Here is a 21,587-nt window from a genome sequence, read left to right on the forward strand (position 1 = left end):
GAGCCCATTGATCTACCAGTCAATATTATATCTGAATGAAACTTTTCACAGGTATTATGCATCATAAAAGGAAAATGAGGGGTTGGGACATGGAAAATGTTCAACATTTTTTTTTCCATTACGTTGAGTGGCAGATGGATAGATAGATACATACACGCACACAATGATGGATAAATAGCTTATAAACATGTAGTAAAATATATATATATAAACTGCAATGTGTACAGGTAAGAACAGGTAGGTATGAAGATTATACTGATATGTAAACAGGTTGTAAAAAGCAGGTAAGTAAGCAGGTGGAGCCAATTCAGTAGAATATGTATGTACAATAAGTACAGTATTAGTGTGGCAGTAATATAAAGTGACCAAATCAAAATGGTGCAAGGAAAGTGTCATTGTGACGAGTTTAAGAGCTCAAGAGTTCAACAGTCTTATGGCTTGCGGGATGAAGCTGTGGTACCGTCTGCCAACAATTAGTTAAGTTAACCCACATTTGAAGAACATGGCCCAGGAGGAGTAGCTGTTGCCCTGGTTAATGACTAAACAAATAGGCAAATCAACAATTATTTCCCACCTACTAATTACATAAGCTAATATTAATCAAAGTGAAGAACCCCTGTACACTATCTCACTGGCTACATTCAGCGCCGCCACTCGCTTCCCAGAAAAAAATGAAGACAATAATTTTTAATCCAATTTAGGTTGATTCGGTAACATATATCCGGATCAGTGTCCTTCAATCGCTCTCATCCTCAGCGTCATACGTGTATTCAGTTATGTACCGACATTATTCTGTATTTCTCAGTATTTTGATAGTATTATAGAATCCATTACTGCATTGTGAAGTTTTATCAAGGTTTGTAACACATTCTTGCAAACATCATGTGTTGCAAAACAGGAGATTGAGAGCAGAGGAACAGAGGGATTGCAGAGGATCCTACAAAGGGGAAATACTAACCATTGCGTAAAGTAAGGGAAACTATGGGAAAATTCATAGTTCCACATTTTTAAAGTTTCACATCCAGCTCTGCAGTGACTCCTCAGTGACAAGAAGCAAGACAGGAAAATATTTGTTGAGATGGTGTTTATTAGAGAAAAGAGAAGAGGAGGGGTGGTGATTTCAGTACTAACAGCTTCTGTATGTCTATTAATTTCTCCAGCTCTAAACATGCTGCTGCTGCTCCTTCTGCTACTGTCGTCAGTGAGTCACACCCGATATCCTACTCTTAGAAGAAATTAGGAAAAGATTCTGCACTTGCTGACGTTAGACTGAGGTCTATTCCCTTGTAAATCTGCTCTATACAACATCAGTGTTTTTATACATGTGTGACTACAGGGTGATGGCCAGGCTCAGCAAGTGTCTGGCCAGAGGAAGAATGGCTCATGTGTTTGTGCGGTGGACTCCAACCTGTGGACGTTCCCTGCTGTGAAGTTCGAGTCCGTGCTGCAGCAGGTTCAGTCCTGTGAAGGATCTTTGAACAACCTGCAGGAACAGGTGAGAAATAAGGTCGACCAGCATCATTTTACATCGGTGAGAGTGGTACCTAATTCAGACTGGGTCCAGTCCAATTACACCTCTGACTTGATTGATTATATGAATACAGTGCTGCTCAGCCATACAATGCAGGTTAGAAGCATTTACTCTAATGTGACATTTTGATTGGATACAACTGATTATTATGATTACTTTCAGCATTTTAGACTCTTGCGAGTCTTGTGACTATGTGAAGGTACAGTCCCCAAAGAAAATATGAACTTGAACCTGGAATCCTGAAAACACATTCAGTTTTCAAAAAACAGCAGCACAACAACAGCATTTTCTGTCTGTGTTAACTGCAGGTGACGTTATCCAGCCAGCGTCTCCCTCAGATCCAGGCCCTGGTTAAGAACATGACGGCCCGGCTGGAGCCTCACCAGTACCTTCACGACCAGGGTCTGTACTCAGTCTTGTCTCTGCGCCTGCTGGGCCAGGAGCTCAGCCAGTTGGAGACAGATGTTGGTGTCATCCACAAGCAGCTAAACAACGGCCAAACACAGAAACTCTCCAAAGAGGTACAGTAAAACATCCACTGAAGACACAACAATTTCGTGGAGTAATAGCCTACATAAAGTCAAAATTTATTAAACTCTGAAGAATGATATATTAGTTTTTTTCAATTGCTAACCTGCATTGGTCAAAACTGAAGTCACATTGTCAAAAAACACTCTTCACTCACACAGTCAGCAAAACGTATGTGTATGTATGTATGTGGACCAAACTGTGAATCCTTTTTCATTTCTTTCACACAAAATCCATTCAATGACCACTTTCTCCTAAATCAATGAACTCTTTTCTCATTACTAATTTACCTGCAAAACACTATATCTGCAGCACATTTTTCTGATGCTAACACACTTTGTCCAAAACTGTTAAAAACACATTCAAAAACAGAATGATTGGAAATGTTCTGCATTTTGGCAGTAACTGAACAGATGTATATAGAAAATCTTAGCAGAACATTACGAACATGTTTACGTCTATGTGTGTAGAGAAATATGTGTAGTGTTTAGAATATGGTTTTACTTTAAAACTGCAAGCTGCATGTAAAGCAGGACATGTACTTGTATTTTAGCAGAATTGGTTCAAGGTGTTGGTGCATCAATTACAGGTTGTGGTCATTGTGTCTCAGGTACCAGTTTTACTGTATAAACAACTGAGAAACTGTGTTGCAGCACTGACATTTCAGGAACTTTACCGTAAGTAAATTATTGAATGCTATGATATAGAAAAAAATAAAGGATATTGAGGCCAATTTCTGAATTTCTGATTCGTTCTTGTTAGATATACTATAGTACAGTCAATAAAGTGAAAATATGTTGTTTTTACAGTTTTTCTCAGTTGCTTTGGTACATTTCTAGAATTATCCTTACAGTAACACTTGCACAACTATTTATATTGGTAAACTATGCTTGGATGACAATGATTGAAAATGCACAAGGCTGCACTTTTTCAGTATGGCATAGATCACTTTCAACAGTATTGAGTTATACATTGCAAGAAATTGGATTGGGATAGGATTCACAGTTACACATTTACTGTATGCACTGTAATTTGTTGACAGAGCATGTCATTGTGATGGAGAGAAAATAAACTATTAGACTATTTTACAGCACTGCATAGCATGACAGAAACAATTACAAAATAAGAAATGGAAACATGGAAACACCCCTCAGGTTGATGTTCCTATCTAGTGGGCCACAGATACATATTCACATCACAACAGATATCTTCATCAATTTACTGTAGGACACATTTACAAAAAAAAGTCTAATAGACACATGTAGAAAAAACATTTTGCAGATTACGTGTTCAACTATTTTGCATGTAGTGACTTAGGCAATGCACTTTTGAGTAGATGTTTTGTTGGGTAAGACTATTCAACAGAGAACCAGTATAATACATTGTGATCAACATGGTATACAGTAAGGAATTGATATTGTCGGAAACAGCAGACAATTGTGCATAATCATTTGCATAAATGTGTCAAAGCAATTAGCAATTTCTCAAAAGCCTGAGAAATTGCTATGTGCACAAGTGACTAGATGATGTGGAGGTTGAACAAGTAGAATTTCAATTCTGATCTGAGAAATGTACCAAAAGTGAGAACAACTGTATTCTATATGAAATACTGATTTATATTAAAAAAACGTTTTGAAGATAAAAGTTCCTCAAATTTTTGTAATGCTTCCTGTTGTTAGTGTTTTGTAAGTCAGTGTGTTATAAGTGACAATGAATGCTTTCTAAGTGAGAATTGTTGCCAGTGTTTTGGTTGAACGAGTTTATTTTGAAACTTGTATGAAGAGTTTTGGTGGTTTGAGTGACTTTTAGAGGTGAGATTAACTGTTTGGCCAAGATGCATGTTGGTAATGCAGACTGTGTGAAAAGTTTTGAAAAAGTGGCTTCAGTTTTGACCATTGCATCTCAGTAATTGAAAAAACTAACTTTGCTCATAATAACATGTCACAGGAATACCGCAGATATGAAAGAATGATAATATGAAGAAACATACCTGAGTTATTTGAAATGTTTTTAAGATAAATATGGCTTACCGTGTATATATGTGTCTATAGCTGTCTGGATACATTGTTGTAAATATGTGTGTGTGTGTTTGTGTGTGTTAGGTGGGTAAATTGCGTGCAGATGTAGACAAGATGCAAATGTCAAACACATTAAACATGAAGACAGTCAAAGAGAAACTGCGCTACCTGAAGAACACCGCTGAGTCCTGCAAGTCAATCCCCAAAGACTTCAGAGGTAAGTATGGTGCTGTGTGTGTGTGTGTGTGTGTGTGTGTAAGAGAGCACTCACTCAGTCATTGCAATAACTATGAAGAACCAGGAGGACTCTGTGGGAAAATGTGCATTACCTGCATTAAAATTAAGTAAGTTGGCCTCTGACCATGTTCGATTGTGCAGCACAGTACGAAAGGCATTTTAAGAAAGACGTCAGTGAAAAATTGCAATCGATTTGGCCTTATTTGTCAGTAAAACAACTGGACAGTCCAAATATTGTTGAACCAGAATCCCGGGATTTTAAACTCAGTTCCAACTGATTGTAAATGTAAGTTTGTTTCAACAGATGCATCTAGTTGTCCAAGGAACCTGACACATTTTTTTTAAACTGTGGTTCTCAAACTATGGGGTAGCATTTTATGGAGGAGAACTGGAAAGAAATTGATGATTGATGATTGATGATGTTAATTTTGCATTCAAAATCGCAGTGTAATAGATGACAACACACACGCTGCTTGAATCAGAGCAACTTACTCTTTCCAGTAATAGTGATGTCTCTGAATAAAACATCCATGATTCTGCTTAGAAATCATAAGAATGCTCCTTAAGATTTTGTCTTACAATCACCATGTGTAGATTGATCCCTTAACATGAACAGTGCCACTTACATGCCAACATTTCCGGATAGCCCTGGTATATTCTGAAAATCCCAATGTATGGAATGCAATATGTGGAGTGAAACTTAATAATATACAGTTCCAAGTGGATTACTTGCATATTACAGTTTTTTCTGATTGCTTAAGCACATTTTTTGTAACTATTGGCTATTTTTGCAAAACTCTACACACAAATAAGAAAACCTTTCACCCAATTATCAAAACATTGTAGTTCTCTTGCAAAAGCGAACACAGCTAGATTAACTCTTCACACCTTCGTAAAAATGGTGTTTTCGTATCAAACAGTAAACACAAGCCATCATCTACTAAGCACGCAATGTGCCAACTACACACTGATGGTATGAATACAAAACACATCTGGCTTTTGCTTTCTCTGTGTACAGATGTCAATTTGAGGTCATACGTTTGTCATAGTTGTAGTGAACAACAGTGTGGATTTGTGCATTTTTCATGGAATAAATGTGGAGCTACCCTAAATTCCTTTCTCCTCCCCAGAGAAGATGGGGAGGGGTCAAAGTTGCTTTCTCTAAGTGCTAGCCCGACCATAAAACTGGTACCATTTTGATTCCGAAGCTGATAACGCGGGGCCTGACTGTTAAACTGACAAAGGGACACGAGCCAGCCATTGGCATCTCCCTGAACAGCCTATCAAAACTTACCCCACCACACACGTTTCCGTGGAAACTGACCTTATTCTTTGTTTATTACCACATCAAAAGGATACTCCTTGTCTCACCTAAGTGTGACATGTTCCAGACACTGAACTTTGGATGACAAAGGACTGCATTCTCCAAAAGACTCAAAGCATCTAATTAAATTTAATTAAATCTTTAGTTACCTGAATACGTTTGCCTCTATTTGAGTAGTTATGTTAACTGTCGTTGCTATCTGTTGTTGATATTAGTGCTGAAAAGAAGTTACTTGTGCAATGTTTTTATTTTCAGCAAGACACTCCTTCATCTGATGTAATCAATGCTTGTTCATAATACTTTCTTACAAAATCCCTTTAGAAATGATGACAAAGAAATGTTTTACTATACTCTTAATCGCCAGCTTGAATTTAAGGATGAATCAACAAATTCCCCAGTTCCTAAGGAGAGACGATCTTTGATTTAATCCAAGCTTTCCTCATGTAACCTGAGCTCCCCCAAGTGGACGAAATAAGTATTACATGCCCTCGTCGGAAATGCGGTTAAATGTATAAAAATCCTGACCAATAATGTGACAATTTACCAAATGCTTAGAACAGTACAACCGTTCAACCATTGAGGTTCGATTGTGGAAAATATTTGATTATAATACGTGCAAATAGATTTCTTTTCTTTAGACATTAAGTTTGGAAAGGCAGTCCCTTGGGAAACCTGAGACGCCCCCTGGGGAACCACGCCCCAGGCAACAAAAGAGCGACACGCGACCTGCTCGCGAGTCTCTTCACTCTTCGCTCTTGTCTCTTCCCTCTTCTCGCTCTTCCACTCTGGCCCCTGGATGCTTCGGCACGCGCGTGGCGTGCCTCGCCAGACAACACGCCCAGACTCGGCCAGCGAAACAAACAGGCCTTTGTTCGCCTGAAGCTACACACCTGAAGTGCCGAGACATCGATCTGCCTTCAGTCTGTTTTATTTTCTTTATTTCTTTTGTTTGTTAAAGTTATGAGTCCGTTAAGTTACACTGGACTAATTCAGGAACGACCAAGTTCCATTTTAAGCCTTTTCGTCGAGCCAACTTCACAGAGGTCAGACCAAGCCACATGGTCTCGCCAGCTACAACCAAGGAAACCTGCAAACAGCCGAATTGCCAGACGGAGGAGGCGTTTTCAATCAGACACGGAGAACCCCGAAGAATCCCTAGCAAAAAGCCAGGATCGGGCAGCTAGCGTGGGACCCGTGCAACAGGCCAAAAGCAGGCTGTCGACAAGCAGTAAGACTTAACACACGTCCTGTGATCAGATGTCCATTTTAACTCCTAAACTATAGCATTAGTTTACTTTCATTAGCTCTTCTATGCCGTATGAGTCGAATGCTTCCCACAATCGAACCTCCAGGCTCATTGTTCAGCAAATGTTTATGTTCCCTGTATCCAACCATCTTTTATCACCTTAGTTAGAGAATAAATTCACTGTAATATAATCAAGAGCTGTGTGTGTTGCCTATTTATAGTTCCTGCCAAGAGAATTGACCCTTTAGATATGAGACTGACTGACTGATTTAAGATAATTGTGCGATTATTAACTAACTGATCACTAGTAATAATTGTATAATTATTCAAAACTACCTAGAGGTCCGGAGACTCTAGGATTATAACAACTCCGGTGGTGCCCTTTACGAGGAAATTCTGATTTTATGAATAATAATTCATAATTGGGTATCAATTCTCATAAATTTATTAAAATGCATAACTAATAAATTTAGGTCCACTACATAATGGTGCCCCGTGTGAGGCCTTGTGACATACTATAATAGACTATACACACAGTCCTGATGCAGAGAAGTTATTAAGAGTCCCAGAAAAAAATTCCCTCCAAAATTTTGCCACTGAAATAATTATCGCCCAGTAAGTTGCTCCCTAGAAACTCTTCTGTCTTCCCTCTTAACTTAACGTTAGTGATGAAAGTGTGTGTGAGTTTTGACCATGTTCTTTGTTGTGAAATGAAATGCTTTGTGCAACTTGTTTGGCCGCCGGGCCATTGTTCTTTGTTGTTCAGTACAGAGCTGTAGTGAGCTGAGCTATGAGGACCGAGCTAATGTTAAACTGAATGCATTCCTGTAACGTTGCCATATGAGAAATCTGAGCTAAAGCTACACACAATCTCCGCTGACGAGTGGATGAAATGCCCTTTTGGTTGAGAGAAACTTAACCGATATTGATCATTTTAAGGCCTAATAAGAGGCAGACAGATTACAGTTGCGCTGTGCCAATGTGATTTGTTTGCTGCTATAAATAACAGTCTGACGCGCTGAGCCGTGGATTGTTATGTCATATGCAAAACTCCGGTATCCTGTTGGAATTAGCTACTTCAACAAATACAGCTGCCCGGCAGTGGAGTCACAGGCGTGAAGACGCCGAGTTTAGCCTGTAGCGTTGTACCTACCGAGCTAAGTTAACGCTAAATCGAAGCTTGAAAGCAAGCTGAGTCATTGAAACAAAGGAGCGAGTCCTTCCCCCATTTTGAGCGGGACTGTGTCCGTCAGTGTTCTGATTTACTGCCGTTGCTGCAACGACGGTTTGCTAACTGCGTTAGCCTGAAGCTAACAGCTGTTGGGTCCGAGGACCAGAGAGGAAGCTGCTTCTTCTTCTACATTGAGAAATAGGCCGCGCCCGAGGCGGAGCCACAGCTCCCCTACTGGCTGGCGGAATAAATTGCATGCTCTGCATTAAATCGACTTCAGCGTCATCAGTGACAGAGATGAGCGTTTGAATCGAGTGAATTAAACCAGACTTTGGTGATAGATCTTGTTAACTTGAGACACATAAACCATTGTGTCGACTCTCAGATTAAATTAATAAGGAGTGTTACTCCTTAAGTGTAGGATAGAGCACAGGCTCTCCTTTTTCCTTGAATAACTTTTAAAGATCTATTGGGTGTTTGCTTGTAACAAGGTACTGAGCCAGTTTAGCACCCTAACCTAGGATTACACTGAGTAGTTCTATTAATTTTGATGCAATCTTTTATTCAAAGATTCGCTTTTCTAATTTTGATCCAGCTGTATTTGAATAAAAAGCTTTATTCTCATTACTGCTGCAATATCCCTGATTTTGACTTTGTCATTTTGAAGCCTTTTCTGTAGTGCTATTTTTGATCCTTGCAGGAATAAGATAAATACAGAATAACATCTTGATTTGAATTTTTGTTAACCTTTTGTTGTTTGGACTGATTGGAATTCTGAAACCTACATTAAGCTTGATAAGTTGAATTGATAGCTTTCCAACTAGGCTTTCTTTAATCCTTGTTCATCATAAATGTAATTTGGACTCTGACTTTTATAGCAATTGGAATTTTGATAACTTGATAATTACCAAAGGGTAATTAAAAAAACCTTCAGTCTAATCAGCTTTGATTTTTTTTTTTTTTAAATCCACTTTAATCAGCCTGGGATTTTTGTTAATGTAACTTTGAACTTTTAGAAATTTAATAATTTTAATCTCAAAATTTTAATTTTCCGATTTTGAACTCTGATTCTAAAATTTAATTTTTCTCAAACAATTTTTCCAACTTTGACTTTGATCATTAAGGACTTTGAGCTTTGATTGTCAAGCTAGTTGTAACATGAACTTTGATTTGATCTATAGCATTTAACTTTAATCCCAAGTGTGATTTAATTTCTTTTCCTATTTTTGCCTTCACCCTAAATTTGAATTTTCAGTTTGGGCATTTAAGTCTGACTTGAAAGTCAGCTTTCTCCAACCTGACATTCCCTTTTTCTCAACTAGTAAACACACTAGCTGAAACTCTGTTTAACTGACTGGCTCAGGTCTGCTGTACCAGCTAACACCTGTAGTCCACTTCTGATTTTGTTAAAGCAAATTGTATAACTGAGTCCATAGATTTGATTTGATCCTTTTCTTCAGATTCCAGCCTTCCAAATTAACTTAAAGGAACATCAACAGCTCCAGGAAGCTATAGAAGCAACACCCATTTATTTTTGTATTTGTAGGTATATCCTCTGAGTTGACACACTTGTTTGTTGTCTGATTTGGACTCACAGCAAAGTCCTTAACCAAACCACTTGAGCACCTGCCTGTGAACATGGCAGACCCACGCTTAGTGGCAGCCAGTGGGGGCGACCCACTGGAACACTTTGACTCCATCTTGGCCCACATGACCGAGACCATGGTACCTGGCTACTCAAGCCAAATACAAGGCACCGATGCGGTGAACAATTTTTGCAGAGCTGCTAACAACTGCTCTAGCCACTTCCTCAAAGGACAAAGCCTTGTCCCAGATGCTAGGAAAACTAGCTATTGTAATGTCTGCCCAGTCTAAGCACACGCACCAGCTTGAACAGCAGCTGGAAAACACCAGGCAGTCACTAAGTGAAGCGGAAGAACGCATCACTGACCTACAGGCTCCTTGCCACCTCCCACAGGAGGGTGGAGTCGATGAGGAGAAAATTGAGCTGCAGGAAAAGACCAATCAGCTTGAACACTCACTCTTTCAGCAAGAACAGGAGTTAGAGTGGACCAAAAGTAAAGTTAAAGACACAACTGAATCTCTTGACCAATCAGAAACCCTCCTTAGACAAGCAGTGGGGGAAATTAAAGAGCTAAAATTACGAGTCAAGGTTTATAGCAAACTTAGAGAAGCTGACCAAAAACGCATGCAAGAAATGCGAAGACAGCTAGAGGACAGGGACAGAGTAACCCAATCCCCGCTACAGCAGGAAAACAAGGAGGAGTTGGCTGATACCAGAAGAGAGTTCCAGCTCTCATGTGAGACAGCCAAACATACTCCCTCCTACAAAACACTCCCACCAGAGAGAGACAAGGCTTGCTCCCCTTTGCCAGCCTCAGGAGGATGGTCTCCACGACCACTCCCACAACTGATCCCACAGGATCATATGACAGAGCGCCAGAGAAATAGCCCTCCACCTACTCAGGTGAAGACGGCTTACTCCCCTCGGCTGCATCCGCCGCCACTGCTGACCATGACTTAAGCCCCTCTGACAGGGACTTAGACAAAATCGCTCGCCACATAACACGCTTCGAGCCTGAGTCTACAGGCTCAAATGAGACCAGTATCTATCTAAAAGATATTGAATACTACTTGCGGAAATTCCCTGCTGCCACCACTGACGACAAGATTTACCTGATCAAGGTGACATCTAGTCGAGAGGTCAGCAGCTTTATTGAACGCCAGCCCAGGTATGTCAGACAAGATTATGACTCGCTCTGCCAGGCACTGGTGGAGGAATATTCTGACTTGACAGCACAATCAGGTCTAACAGCTGCACTTGCTGTTAAGCAAGGGAGGCCAGAACCTCCTCAGCAGTACTACAACCGACTCAGACAAGCGTACTTTGGTACCAAAAATGAGCCCGATATGGAGGAAGAGTTAAACTTCAAATATCTTTTTATCCAAAACCTCCACCCCACTACCAGTCATCATCTGGGTGTGGCAGCTTGCCCACGCACCCAAACCAGTCGACAGCTACGCGAGTTAGCTACAAAAGGATTTGAAAAGCAGAGACTCACCATGACGAAGCATTCTGAGCCCCATGGTGTCCTCACTCGCAGCATCAATTCCCTACAGGTGGAGCCAAAACAAGCTCCTGGTCTTGAAACACCTGCGTCAACCTGCATCACCTCCCAGAATTATAGACCAAGCCAGAAGCAGAGGTGCAGCCTGCCTCAGCAAAATGAGCATGGTCGACGTCACTCAGAGCCATCTTGGTCTGAGAAGAGCCAAAATCTGAGGCCTGAAACCCATCGGCCCAGGTACACGCCCAACCGCTGTGAAACCCACCTCTTTTCACGGAAGGGGGACACAAGCAGCACAATCCCAAAACAATTGGGACAGGCGATCTCAGAGAGCTACACTCCAGAGATCCCACTATAGAGACACAAATAGCATAACACTGAAAGTGAGTCTGACACACCCACTTTTAGTAAGGAGGAAATTACAGCGCTTAAGCGCCTGCTCCAAACCCTGTCCAAACAGGAAGATAAGAAGGCAGAGCACTTGGCCGCAGCTGCTGCAAAGCCAAAGTCCCCTTCTCCTGACACTTTGTCAAAACGACTGACACGCTCACACAGATGGACTGAGAGAACTGCTCCCTCCAGGACACTCCTGGTGGTACAGTCCGAAGCCACTCAGGGCAGTCCGCCCTCCCAACAGTTCTTGTGTCACCTTACTGAAAGGGGAGTTTCACGGAAATTCTACCTGCCTGTAACACTTGAAAACACTCTGGTGCAGGAAGCACTTCTTGATTCAGCTGCAGACATCACTGTAATGTCATCAGCCCTCTTCAGGCAGCTACAGGCTATGACCCGCTCCCACACAGACCTGAAACTACAGACTTGTGACATTGAGGTCCAGCCACTCGGCCCTGAAAACCTCAATCTGACAGCCATGACATTAGTCCACATGTCTATCGGTCCCATGGACCTCATCCACCCGGTGTATGTCTCACCATTTGACGCCATTCCTCTACTCATTGGCAAAGACTTCCTTAACCGCTTTGAGCCACTGCTTGACTTTCAGAACTTGACGATCTGGGCACAGGTGAAACGACCCCTGCCTATCTCACTGTCTGAATACATCACAGGACGAGAAACCCGCCTCTGTGCTTTAGTTACCACCTCAAATGACGCACTGATCCCCAAAACCACTCCACTGGATTGGCCGATCAGCACCGACACTCATGACTGTGAGCTCAGGACTCCAGAGATGGGGCACATGCCTTCTTCCTTGCCTCCTGACCTCTCTAAGGAAGTGATTCACACTGAGCCTTCAAAGGCTACTGTCAGCCTTTCCTCTTTGCTGCCTACCAGCGACTCTGTTCCCACAGGCAACATGACCAATGACAGACAGATGGGTGCACAAACTGTCACCACCAGAGCCATCCTCCACGACTTTACATAAAGGCATGAGAGGGGGGTCAGACACCACATATAGTCATCCTACAGCTGAACTTGACACCAAGTTTACAGCACTAGGCAAACAGGGTGCTGTTAAAGACACACCCCAGCACTCCCAAGCGGATTTGCTCACCACCCATCCCGCCCTTATGACTTGCGATGCCACCAGAGCCCAGGCAGCAGGCTTGTCTGTGACAGCCGCCCCTGCGCCACAAATCTCAGTCCCTGACTCTCTTGGTGACTCTGACCTAATTCGGCTTCAAACTCTTGATCCCACCATTAGCAAAATGCTCCTCTGCCTTTCTGACGCAGAGCCTGTCTCCAACACTGAGCTTGCTTCAATCCCTGGCTTGAAACACCTTTACCTGGTGCGCTCTTCTTTGCGTGTCGTCACGGGCATTCTCTCGTATGTCTCAGACGCCCGCACTTCACCTGCGTTCGTGGTGCCTCAGAGCCACAGGGGGGTGATGCTCATGCACGCCCATGACTCACCTTACAAAAGCCACAAAGGGTTCAGTGCAACCCCACAATGCACTAAAACAAGTAGCATATTGGCCAAACATGCAAAAAGATGTAGCAGACTACATCAAAACCTGTAAGGTTTGCTGCCAGTCTCAACCAGCAAAACCATCACTCAGAGCCTCCTTACAACGGAGAGGCATTTCTTTTCCCTTGTCAAAGACACAATTTGACAGGAGGGAACCCCTAACTGAACCAGCCAGAGGAAATAAACATTTCCTCGCAGGCCAAAATAATTTAGACAGTACACAAAGATGCAAAGTCTATAACGACCAAAATGCATCTCACAACAAGCTCCGAAGGGGGGACAGAGTGTGTCATCACATCTCTGCTCCACTAAGGAAACAGGACGGCCAGAGAACAGGAAGACTTGCACACAAGTTCTCTCCCCACTGGACCGATCCTTCTGTGGTCACAGACAAACATTCACCTGTTCTGGACCAAACCAAGCTTCACAAAAATCCCATGGGACTTGTTGGGAACGATAACGTCCTAATAAATTAATTAACAGAAATCCTCAATTAGGGACAATAGCTGCTAGTGGTTAAAAGGTCATTAGAGTTCGCGTGCGTGCCTTGTAAAACAGAACTTGGAAGCCAGGTATCTTTTACTTCGGTCCGCCACCCACAGCTCTAGCCACTATTCTGTGCCTCCCTGTTGCAATTTAAACCTACCACTAAGTTACCAGTGGAGGTCTTTAACCAATTACCTTGAATTTCCAAAAATTTCCACCCACCAGGTGGAGCCGCTCTCAACCTGACCACTTAGTCACAAGTGGGGGTTACTGTCTAAATTTATTGTTCCTTATACCAATTAAGAGTACCTGCTCCAGAGCAGACATCTTCTTGCAGCAACTGCAGAAATAGAATACCACTCAGAACAGTTCCTCTCAGGACTAAAAGCCGCTTCTTTTATGAAAGTTTGTTTTGAAAGGGCGAAGACCCTCAGACTAGACTGTTAGCCTAAACCAGCTAAACAACCCTCAAGCTCACTGCAGGTTATGGTTCTGAATATCAATGAATTTCTGAGAAAAATAATGTTGGTCATGCTCACACACGACTTGTCAATTTGTTAAGATATTTGTTTTGCTTCCCAAATTAATTTTCCGCTTTACTTTGTTTCAGGTGATTAAGTAACACAGCAGGCACCTGCTACTTTAAGACTAGCTAATTGGGGTTACCCTAAGTGACTAGCAGAATTAGTAGCCTTAGAAGGACATCAACCTGATCACAGATGTTGTGTTTTGCCACCTGCTCTGCTCTGCTTGACTCCTTCCACCTCACCAGCATCATCAGTACCTGACCAGCAGCTGACCAACACATCATCAGCTCCTGACAAAGTCGACCTGCACCTGACAAACCACACATGTTGTTTCTCATTGCGTCCAAAACGTTACCTATCGGAGGGAACATTTTGGCCGAAGGGGGGACTGTAGTGAACAACAGTGTGGATTTGTGCATTTTTCATGAATAAATGTGGAGCTACCCTAAATTCCTTTCTCCTCCCCAGAGAAGATGGGGAGGGGTCAAAGTTGCTTTCTCTAAGTGCTAGCCCGACCATAAAACTGGTACCATTTTGATTCCGAAGCTGATAACGCGGGGCCTGACTGTTAAACTGACAAAGGGACACGAGCCAGCCATTGGCATCTCCCTGAACAGCCTATCAAAACTTACCCCACCACACACGTTTCCGTGGAAACTGACCTTATTCTTTGTTTATTACCACATCAAAAGGATACTCCTTGTCTCACCTAAGTGTGACATGTTCCAGACACTGAACTTTGGATGACAAAGGACTGCATTCTCCAAAAGACTCAAAGCATCTAATTAAATTTAATTAAATCTTTAGTTACCTGAATACGTTTGCCTCTATTTGAGTAGTTATGTTAACTGTCGTTGCTATCTGTTGTTGATATTAGTGCTGAAAAGAAGTTACTTGTGCAATGTTTTTATTTTCAGCAAGACACTCCTTCATCTGATGTAATCAATGCTTGTTCATAATACTTTCTTACAAAATCCCTTTAGAAATGATGACAAAGAAATGTTTTACTACACTCTTAATCGCCAGCTTGAATTTAAGGATGAATCAACAATATTCCCCGGTTCCTAAGGAGAGACGATCTTTGATTTAATCCAAGCTTTCCTCATGTAACCTGAGCTCCCCCAAGTGGACGAAATAAGTATTACATGCCCTCGTCGGAAATGCGGTTAAATGTATAAAAATCCTGACCAATAATGTGACAATTTACCAAATGCTTAGAACAGTACAACCGTTCAACCATTGAGGTTCGATTGTGGAAAATATTTGATTATAATACGTGCAAATAGATTTCTTTTCTTTAGACATTAAGTTTGGAAAGGCAGTCCCTTGGGAAACCTGAGACGCCCCCTGGGGAACCACGCCCCAGGCAACAAAAGAGCGACACGCGACCTGCTCGCGAGTCTCTTCACTCTTCGCTCTGTCTCTTCCCTCTCGCTCTTCCACTCTGGCCCCTGGATGCTTCGGCACGCGCGTGGCGTGCCTCGCCAGACAACACGCCCAGACTCGGCCAGCGAAACAAACAGGCCTTTGTTCGCCTGAAGCTACACACCTGAAGTGCCGAGACATCGATCTGCCTTCAGTTTGTTTTATTTTCTTTATTTCTTTTGTTTGTTAAAGTTATCAGTCCGTTAAGTTACACTGGACTAATTCAGGAACGACCAAGTTCCATTTTAAGCCTTTTCGTCGAGCCAACTTCACCGAGGTCAGACCAAGCCACGTGGTCTCGCTAGCTACAACCAAGGAAACCTGCAAACAGCCGAATTGCCAGACGGAGGAGGCGTTTTCAATCAGACACGGAGAACCCCGAAGAATCCCTAGCAAAAAGCCAGGATCGGGCAGCTAGCGTGGGACCCGTGCAACAGGCCAAAAGCAGGCTGTCGACAAGCAGTAAGACTTAACACACGTCCTGTGATCAGATGTCCATTTTAACTCCTAAACTATAGCATTAGTTTACTTTCATTAGCTCTTCTATGCCGTATGAGTCGAATGCTTCCCACAATCGAACCTCCAGGCTCATTGTTCAGCAAATGTTTATGTTCCCTGTATCCAACCGTCTTTTATCACCTTAGTTAGAGAATAAATTCACTGTAATATAATCAAGAGCTGTGTGTGTTGCCTATTTATAGTTCCTGCCAAGAGAATTGACCCTTTAGATATGAGACTGACTGACTGATTTAAGATAATTGTGCGATTATTAACTAACTGATCACTAGTAATAATTGTATAATTATTCAAAACTACCTAGAGGTCCGGAGACTCTAGGATTATAACAACTCCGGTGGTGCCCTTTACGAGGAAATTCTGATTTTATGAATAATAATTCATAATTGGGTATCAATTCTCATAAATTTATTAAAATGCATAACTAATAAATTTAGGTCCACTACATAGTGTCATGTAAACATACAAGGATCCAAACTTCAAGTATTGGTGTTTATTCACACTCATCAAAACCAAGACAAAGTCAGAACACAAAATAGTAATTTCACAAAAAAAGACAATCAGCCTACATCATGTCGTCTTTCTGGGTCCGGCCACAAAATTTCGTCCACATCGCATGCGATATCCTCCAGTCCAAGGCACCGGGGAAAATATCTCCTTGAATGCCGTATCCAGGCCTGACATGATGCCTGGTCAATATCTCCACATGCCTCCTCCATTGCCTGTAAAAGGGCTACCTGTTGATGAGGATGACAGTCATACACTTTCCAGCGCCAGGCAGAGAAGAACTCCTCGATGGGATTTAAGAATGGAGAGTATGGAGGGAGGTTGAGTGCCATGAAGAATGGGTGGTCTGTAAACCAGTTGTGGACCAAAGCAGCCCTATGGAAACTAACATTGTCCCATATGATGACATATCGGGTCTGCTCTGGTCTCTGAACAGTGAGCATGTCATGTAAGATGTCCAGGAATGCAATAATGTGTGCAGTGTTGTATGGGCCTATGGTTGCATGATGATGAACAACACCATTTTGGCTTATAGCTGCACACATGGTTATGTTACCACCACGTTGTTCTGGGACATTGATGATGGCACGGTGTCCAATAATGTTCCTGCCATGTCTCCTGGTTTTACTGAGGTTAAAACCGGCCTCATCTACAAAAAGTAGCTCATGTCCCATGGCATCTGCTTCTAGTTCCATCACTCTCTGGACAAGACAAAACAAATGCAACACATCAGGCCCATGCACAGCACTACAGTATGCACTTCCAAATTCAGAACCAATGACACTATAGCTTACCTGCACAGTCATATCGCAGTTGCTTTACACGTTCTGTGTTTCTCTCGACAGGAACTCTGTAAATTTGCTTCATTCTTATTCTGTGGCGCGCAAGTACACGACTTAGTGCAGAAATGCTTACACTGTGTATATTTTGAAAGATGGTGTCATTATCAATTATGCGCTGCCTTATTTCGCGCAGTCTTATTGCATTATTGGCAATCACCATGTTCACTATATGGGTCTCTTGCTCTGGAGTGAACATTCTTCCTCTGCCCCCAACATGTGGACGTCTAGCAATTCTGTTAAGTAACAATTTCACTATTTTTGCATGTATGGTACTGTTGTGTTTCTCATTAGAGTAAGGCAGTGCTACAAAGTACTTACCGATTCTGATTTCGAAATGTCCTAATGATGCTTGCCACAGTGTAGCGGCTCAAATTAGGCTGAACCCGTTAGCCAGCTTCCCTCAGGGTCATCCCATGGTTGATGACATGGTCCACTATTGTAGCTCTGATGTCATCAGTTATTCTATTTCTTACTCTTCTTACCCTTCCTCTTTCCCCTCCTCGTCCTCTTCTTGCTCCTCCACGTCCTCTTCCTCCAACTTCTTCACCTCCACGTCCTCTTCCTCCAACTTCTTCACCTCCACGTCCCCTTCCTCCAACTTCTTCACCTCCACGTCCCCTTCCTCCAACTTCTTCACCTCCACGTCCTCTCCCTCGGCCTCCTCGGCCTCCTCTGATTCTCACTCTTCTCACTCTTACTGCTCCTTCCATTGTACTCCACACAGACAGCTTACCTGTGGCTTATTTATAGTGCTTAGGCTGATTGCAAAGTGAACTAATTATCTAAAACAGTTTTAACATGTGAAAGTGTGCCAGACAGTTGGCAAAATAGTGTTAATGATAGCCATACATGTGTATAATTTTGCTAGGAGTGTGTTGGAAATTTGGTAATTGAGTGTAAGCAGTGAGTTGTGTTTAAAGTTCTGCAAAAAGAGTGTTGTGCAGTGAATTGTGCCTACAGTTTTGCAAAGTGTGTGTTACAAAATTGCAAACTGAGTGCAAAGCAGTGTTTGTGCTTTTAGTTTTGCAAACTCAGTGAGTGGTTTTGCTATACGTATTAATAGTTTTAGAAATAGTGCTACAAGAATCACGATTAGCGCTTAAGCATTCAGAAAAAACTGTAATATTCCCAATATTTGTAATTTTTCATGAAGATTAAATTGGTGGACAAGAGGTTCTTTGATTCTCAAACTTTTTCTTTCATTGGATGCACAGACCTCTTTTCAAACTAAAATATTTCTTAATTTTTTCTATTCATGCTCATTAACTAAATACTAAATATTGTCATAAAAAGACACCAGAATAGAAACAATCGCAGATAAGGCATTAAAGCAGAGTGTTGTTTGTTGTAAAGACACAAATCCAGCATTGGTATCAGGCCTCTATCAAGGATACGTAAAGGATTTTAGGTAGGGTTACTGTATTAACATTTTACAGAGGTTTACATACAATTTCAAAACATGTTATAGCCTACTCTATGTTACTATTATAGTCTACTATTCTTATGGAAAGCGATTCCACCCAAATTTATTATAATTTCCTCAACATTTTAATAGACAAAAAAGGTGATACTGTACTGTACATCACCTGATCTTCAGACCCTTCTCATCTTTGTCTGTTTCCAGGCCAGGACAGGTACTGCCTCAAGGGCCTGATCACAAATATTAGCGAACCTGTCATGACTAAGGTCAGTCCCTACGGTAAGAGCTACATCTCTGGTTCGTGGGGCAAACAGGCCCAGATGGACAGCGAGGGGCAGAAGAACAGCTACTGGGTCCAACCTCTGCTCAGCAGCCACATCTGGGGCAACTCCCTGCGTGTTTACCAAACCTACGAAGACTTCATGGCCTCTGCTAACAACAAGGACTTTACCTTTGCTCCATCCCACAGTCACCCCAACAGCATTGAGGGTCCCAGTGCTGTTCTATATGGTGAAGCGCTGTACTATAACTGCTACCGCTCTGCAGACGTCTGTCGCTACGACCTGAAGAGCAACGCCGTCAAACGGGTGACACTTCCAGGCACCGGCGTGGGTTTCAACAACAAGTTCCCGTATTGTTACTATGAGTGCCGTGCCAATAGTGATGTGGATGTGGAGGCAGACGAGACGGGACTATGGGCAATCTATGCCACTGTCGGTAACCATGGTAATCTAGTGGTGAGTCGGCTAGTTTGGGACAGTGAGGCCGAGACACTAAATGTCTCCCAGACGTGGGAGACGAGGCTGTTCAAGAAGGCAGTGAGCAATGCTTTCATGGTGTGCGGTGTGCTATATGCCACTCGATTTGTGGACGAATATCGGGAGGAGGTGTTCTACGCCTTCGACACAGCAACAGGCAAAGACAACAACTCACTAGCACTGCCACTGGAGAAGGTAGCTAAAGGAGTGGCCAGCCTGAGCTATAACCCCATCAACAGACAGATCTACATGTACAACGATGGATATCTGCTGGCCTACCAGGCCAACTTCTGATCTGAAGCTGTTGTCCCCATGTTAGCCATTTTCAGATAGAACTGACAAGATAGAGAGCCAGACAAGATCCATCTTAAAGACTCCATGTTATGATTTGTATAAGGTGACCAAATTTCTGAAATGAAAACCCGGGACATTTTTGGTTTGATGGTCAGTATGTCATTAAAAATATGTTATTCTGAAATAAAAAATAGGGACGATTTCAGTTTTATAATCTGTCAAATATAACTCTTCAGAATGAAATCAAGTCATTTTGAGGCAGAAACTACCTTTCAGTCAATAAGTAGAGGCTTCAATTACTTTCTGTCAAGTAGAATAATGCATTTTATCTGTGTGTTTGGCCATTTAAAGGTAAAACCGGATTGGTTGGTACACAGCAAGTTAAATAATGTAGAGTCATAAGGATAATTGCAAAAGAGATCTTGTCTTAATTTTATATATAACTCAGCAGTAAGTCATGTCAATTATAGGCTACATTTGTTTTCCAAATATAAACAAGGATATTAGACATAGGCCTGCCAAACACATAATCTATCGGCAACAACAGGCTTCAATTATTGCCTATAATCACGTAAATGTCATGCTTGGTTACGATAAACTGCAAACACTTATTTGGCCACAATTGTGATTATCCTGTTAAAAGCAATGTTAAAAGTAGGCCTATCATAATGACATATCTTTGCTATTACCGCGGACATAAAGTGATGTTTATTTGCACGTTATGTCTGTTTGATCCAGATAAAAGCAGCTGCAGCTGCGCGTGTTCCCACGGATCAGTTTTCAGTGATCACTTTTTGGCACGACACCTGTACACTCTGCTGTCCAGTCTTTCTGGCCACGTAAATCTGATTTCAGGTCTGTTAACACCTTATACAGTCTATGTACAACACAGTTAAAAACTGGGACATTTCCGGGGACAGCTCCAGACGGGGACAGGCCACCAAAGTTTTGTAGAGCATATTACAAACTTTATGTTGTAGCAAATGTATGTCATGTAGAAACACTGACTGGAATAAAGGTGAAAATCAATAAAAACCAATAATATGATAAAACCTGTATCTAACTTTAATAGCATTTTCTTCCCAACAGAAAATGGTGTTATTGTGGTGTTGGCTGTAATTGCAGACTGGTGTGTCAGGTGTTCAGACGCGCTTGTAGCTTACTAAGGCCGTGCTAATGCATGGGGGGTCTGCTAATGTTAGGATGCTCACAATGACTATTTTAACCGAAATGTTCACCATCTTAGTTTAGTGTGTTAGCATGCTAACTTTCGCGAATATATTTCTATCTGGCCCAAAGTGATGAATCCACTGACACTGTCCATCCCTAATGCCAATCTAGTAGAATAGCACAACACATGAACACTTTTCTGTTAAAAATCCCTGTATGTGGGTCAAAATCATCAGAATCACAATCATCATGAACATAATGAAATCCCCAGGTTGTATTATAACTGGCCAAACATTTACAAACATTTCAGTACAATGTCAAGTCTTGAAATGTGTTTACCCCATTTTCTTTGATTGGGGGTGTTGTAGCATTTCCCACATGCTGCTCTGCTAACTTAAATGAGTGTAATGGCTGAATTCCATGAAGACCTCTTACATATGCCGAATAATAAAACCCCTGGGCCAGACTGTTTTCCTGCTGAATTCTACAAGGAATTCTGGGAAATACTTATGCCCACATTGTATGGGATGGTAATGCAAATTAGGGGTACTTGCGATTTGCCTCCAACAAT

At 42.0% G+C, this 21,587-nt stretch overlaps 1 protein-coding gene across 1 annotated transcript; it reads left to right on the forward strand.

Moving 5' to 3' along the window:
- The first annotated feature begins 1,067 nt into the window (after window positions 1–1,067).
- LOC119894224 (olfactomedin-like) lies at window positions 1,068–20,879 on the forward strand. The gene is made up of 5 exons (XM_038706854.1): window positions 1,068–1,201; window positions 1,337–1,495; window positions 1,840–2,052; window positions 4,162–4,294; window positions 18,999–20,879. Exons 1-5 carry the CDS (start codon window positions 1,079–1,081, stop codon window positions 19,844–19,846), a joined length of 1,476 nt encoding a protein of 491 aa, XP_038562782.1. The 5' UTR covers window positions 1,068–1,078; the 3' UTR covers window positions 19,847–20,879.
- The last annotated feature ends 708 nt before the right edge of the window (window positions 20,880–21,587 follow it).

The sequence above is a fragment of the Micropterus salmoides genome, unplaced genomic scaffold, assembly GCF_014851395.1.
Source record: "Micropterus salmoides isolate LMB-PRFRI ecotype aquatic unplaced genomic scaffold, ASM1485139v1 Ms_hic_scaffold_8, whole genome shotgun sequence".
NCBI classification, from domain to species: Eukaryota; Metazoa; Chordata; class Actinopteri; order Centrarchiformes; family Centrarchidae; genus Micropterus; species Micropterus salmoides.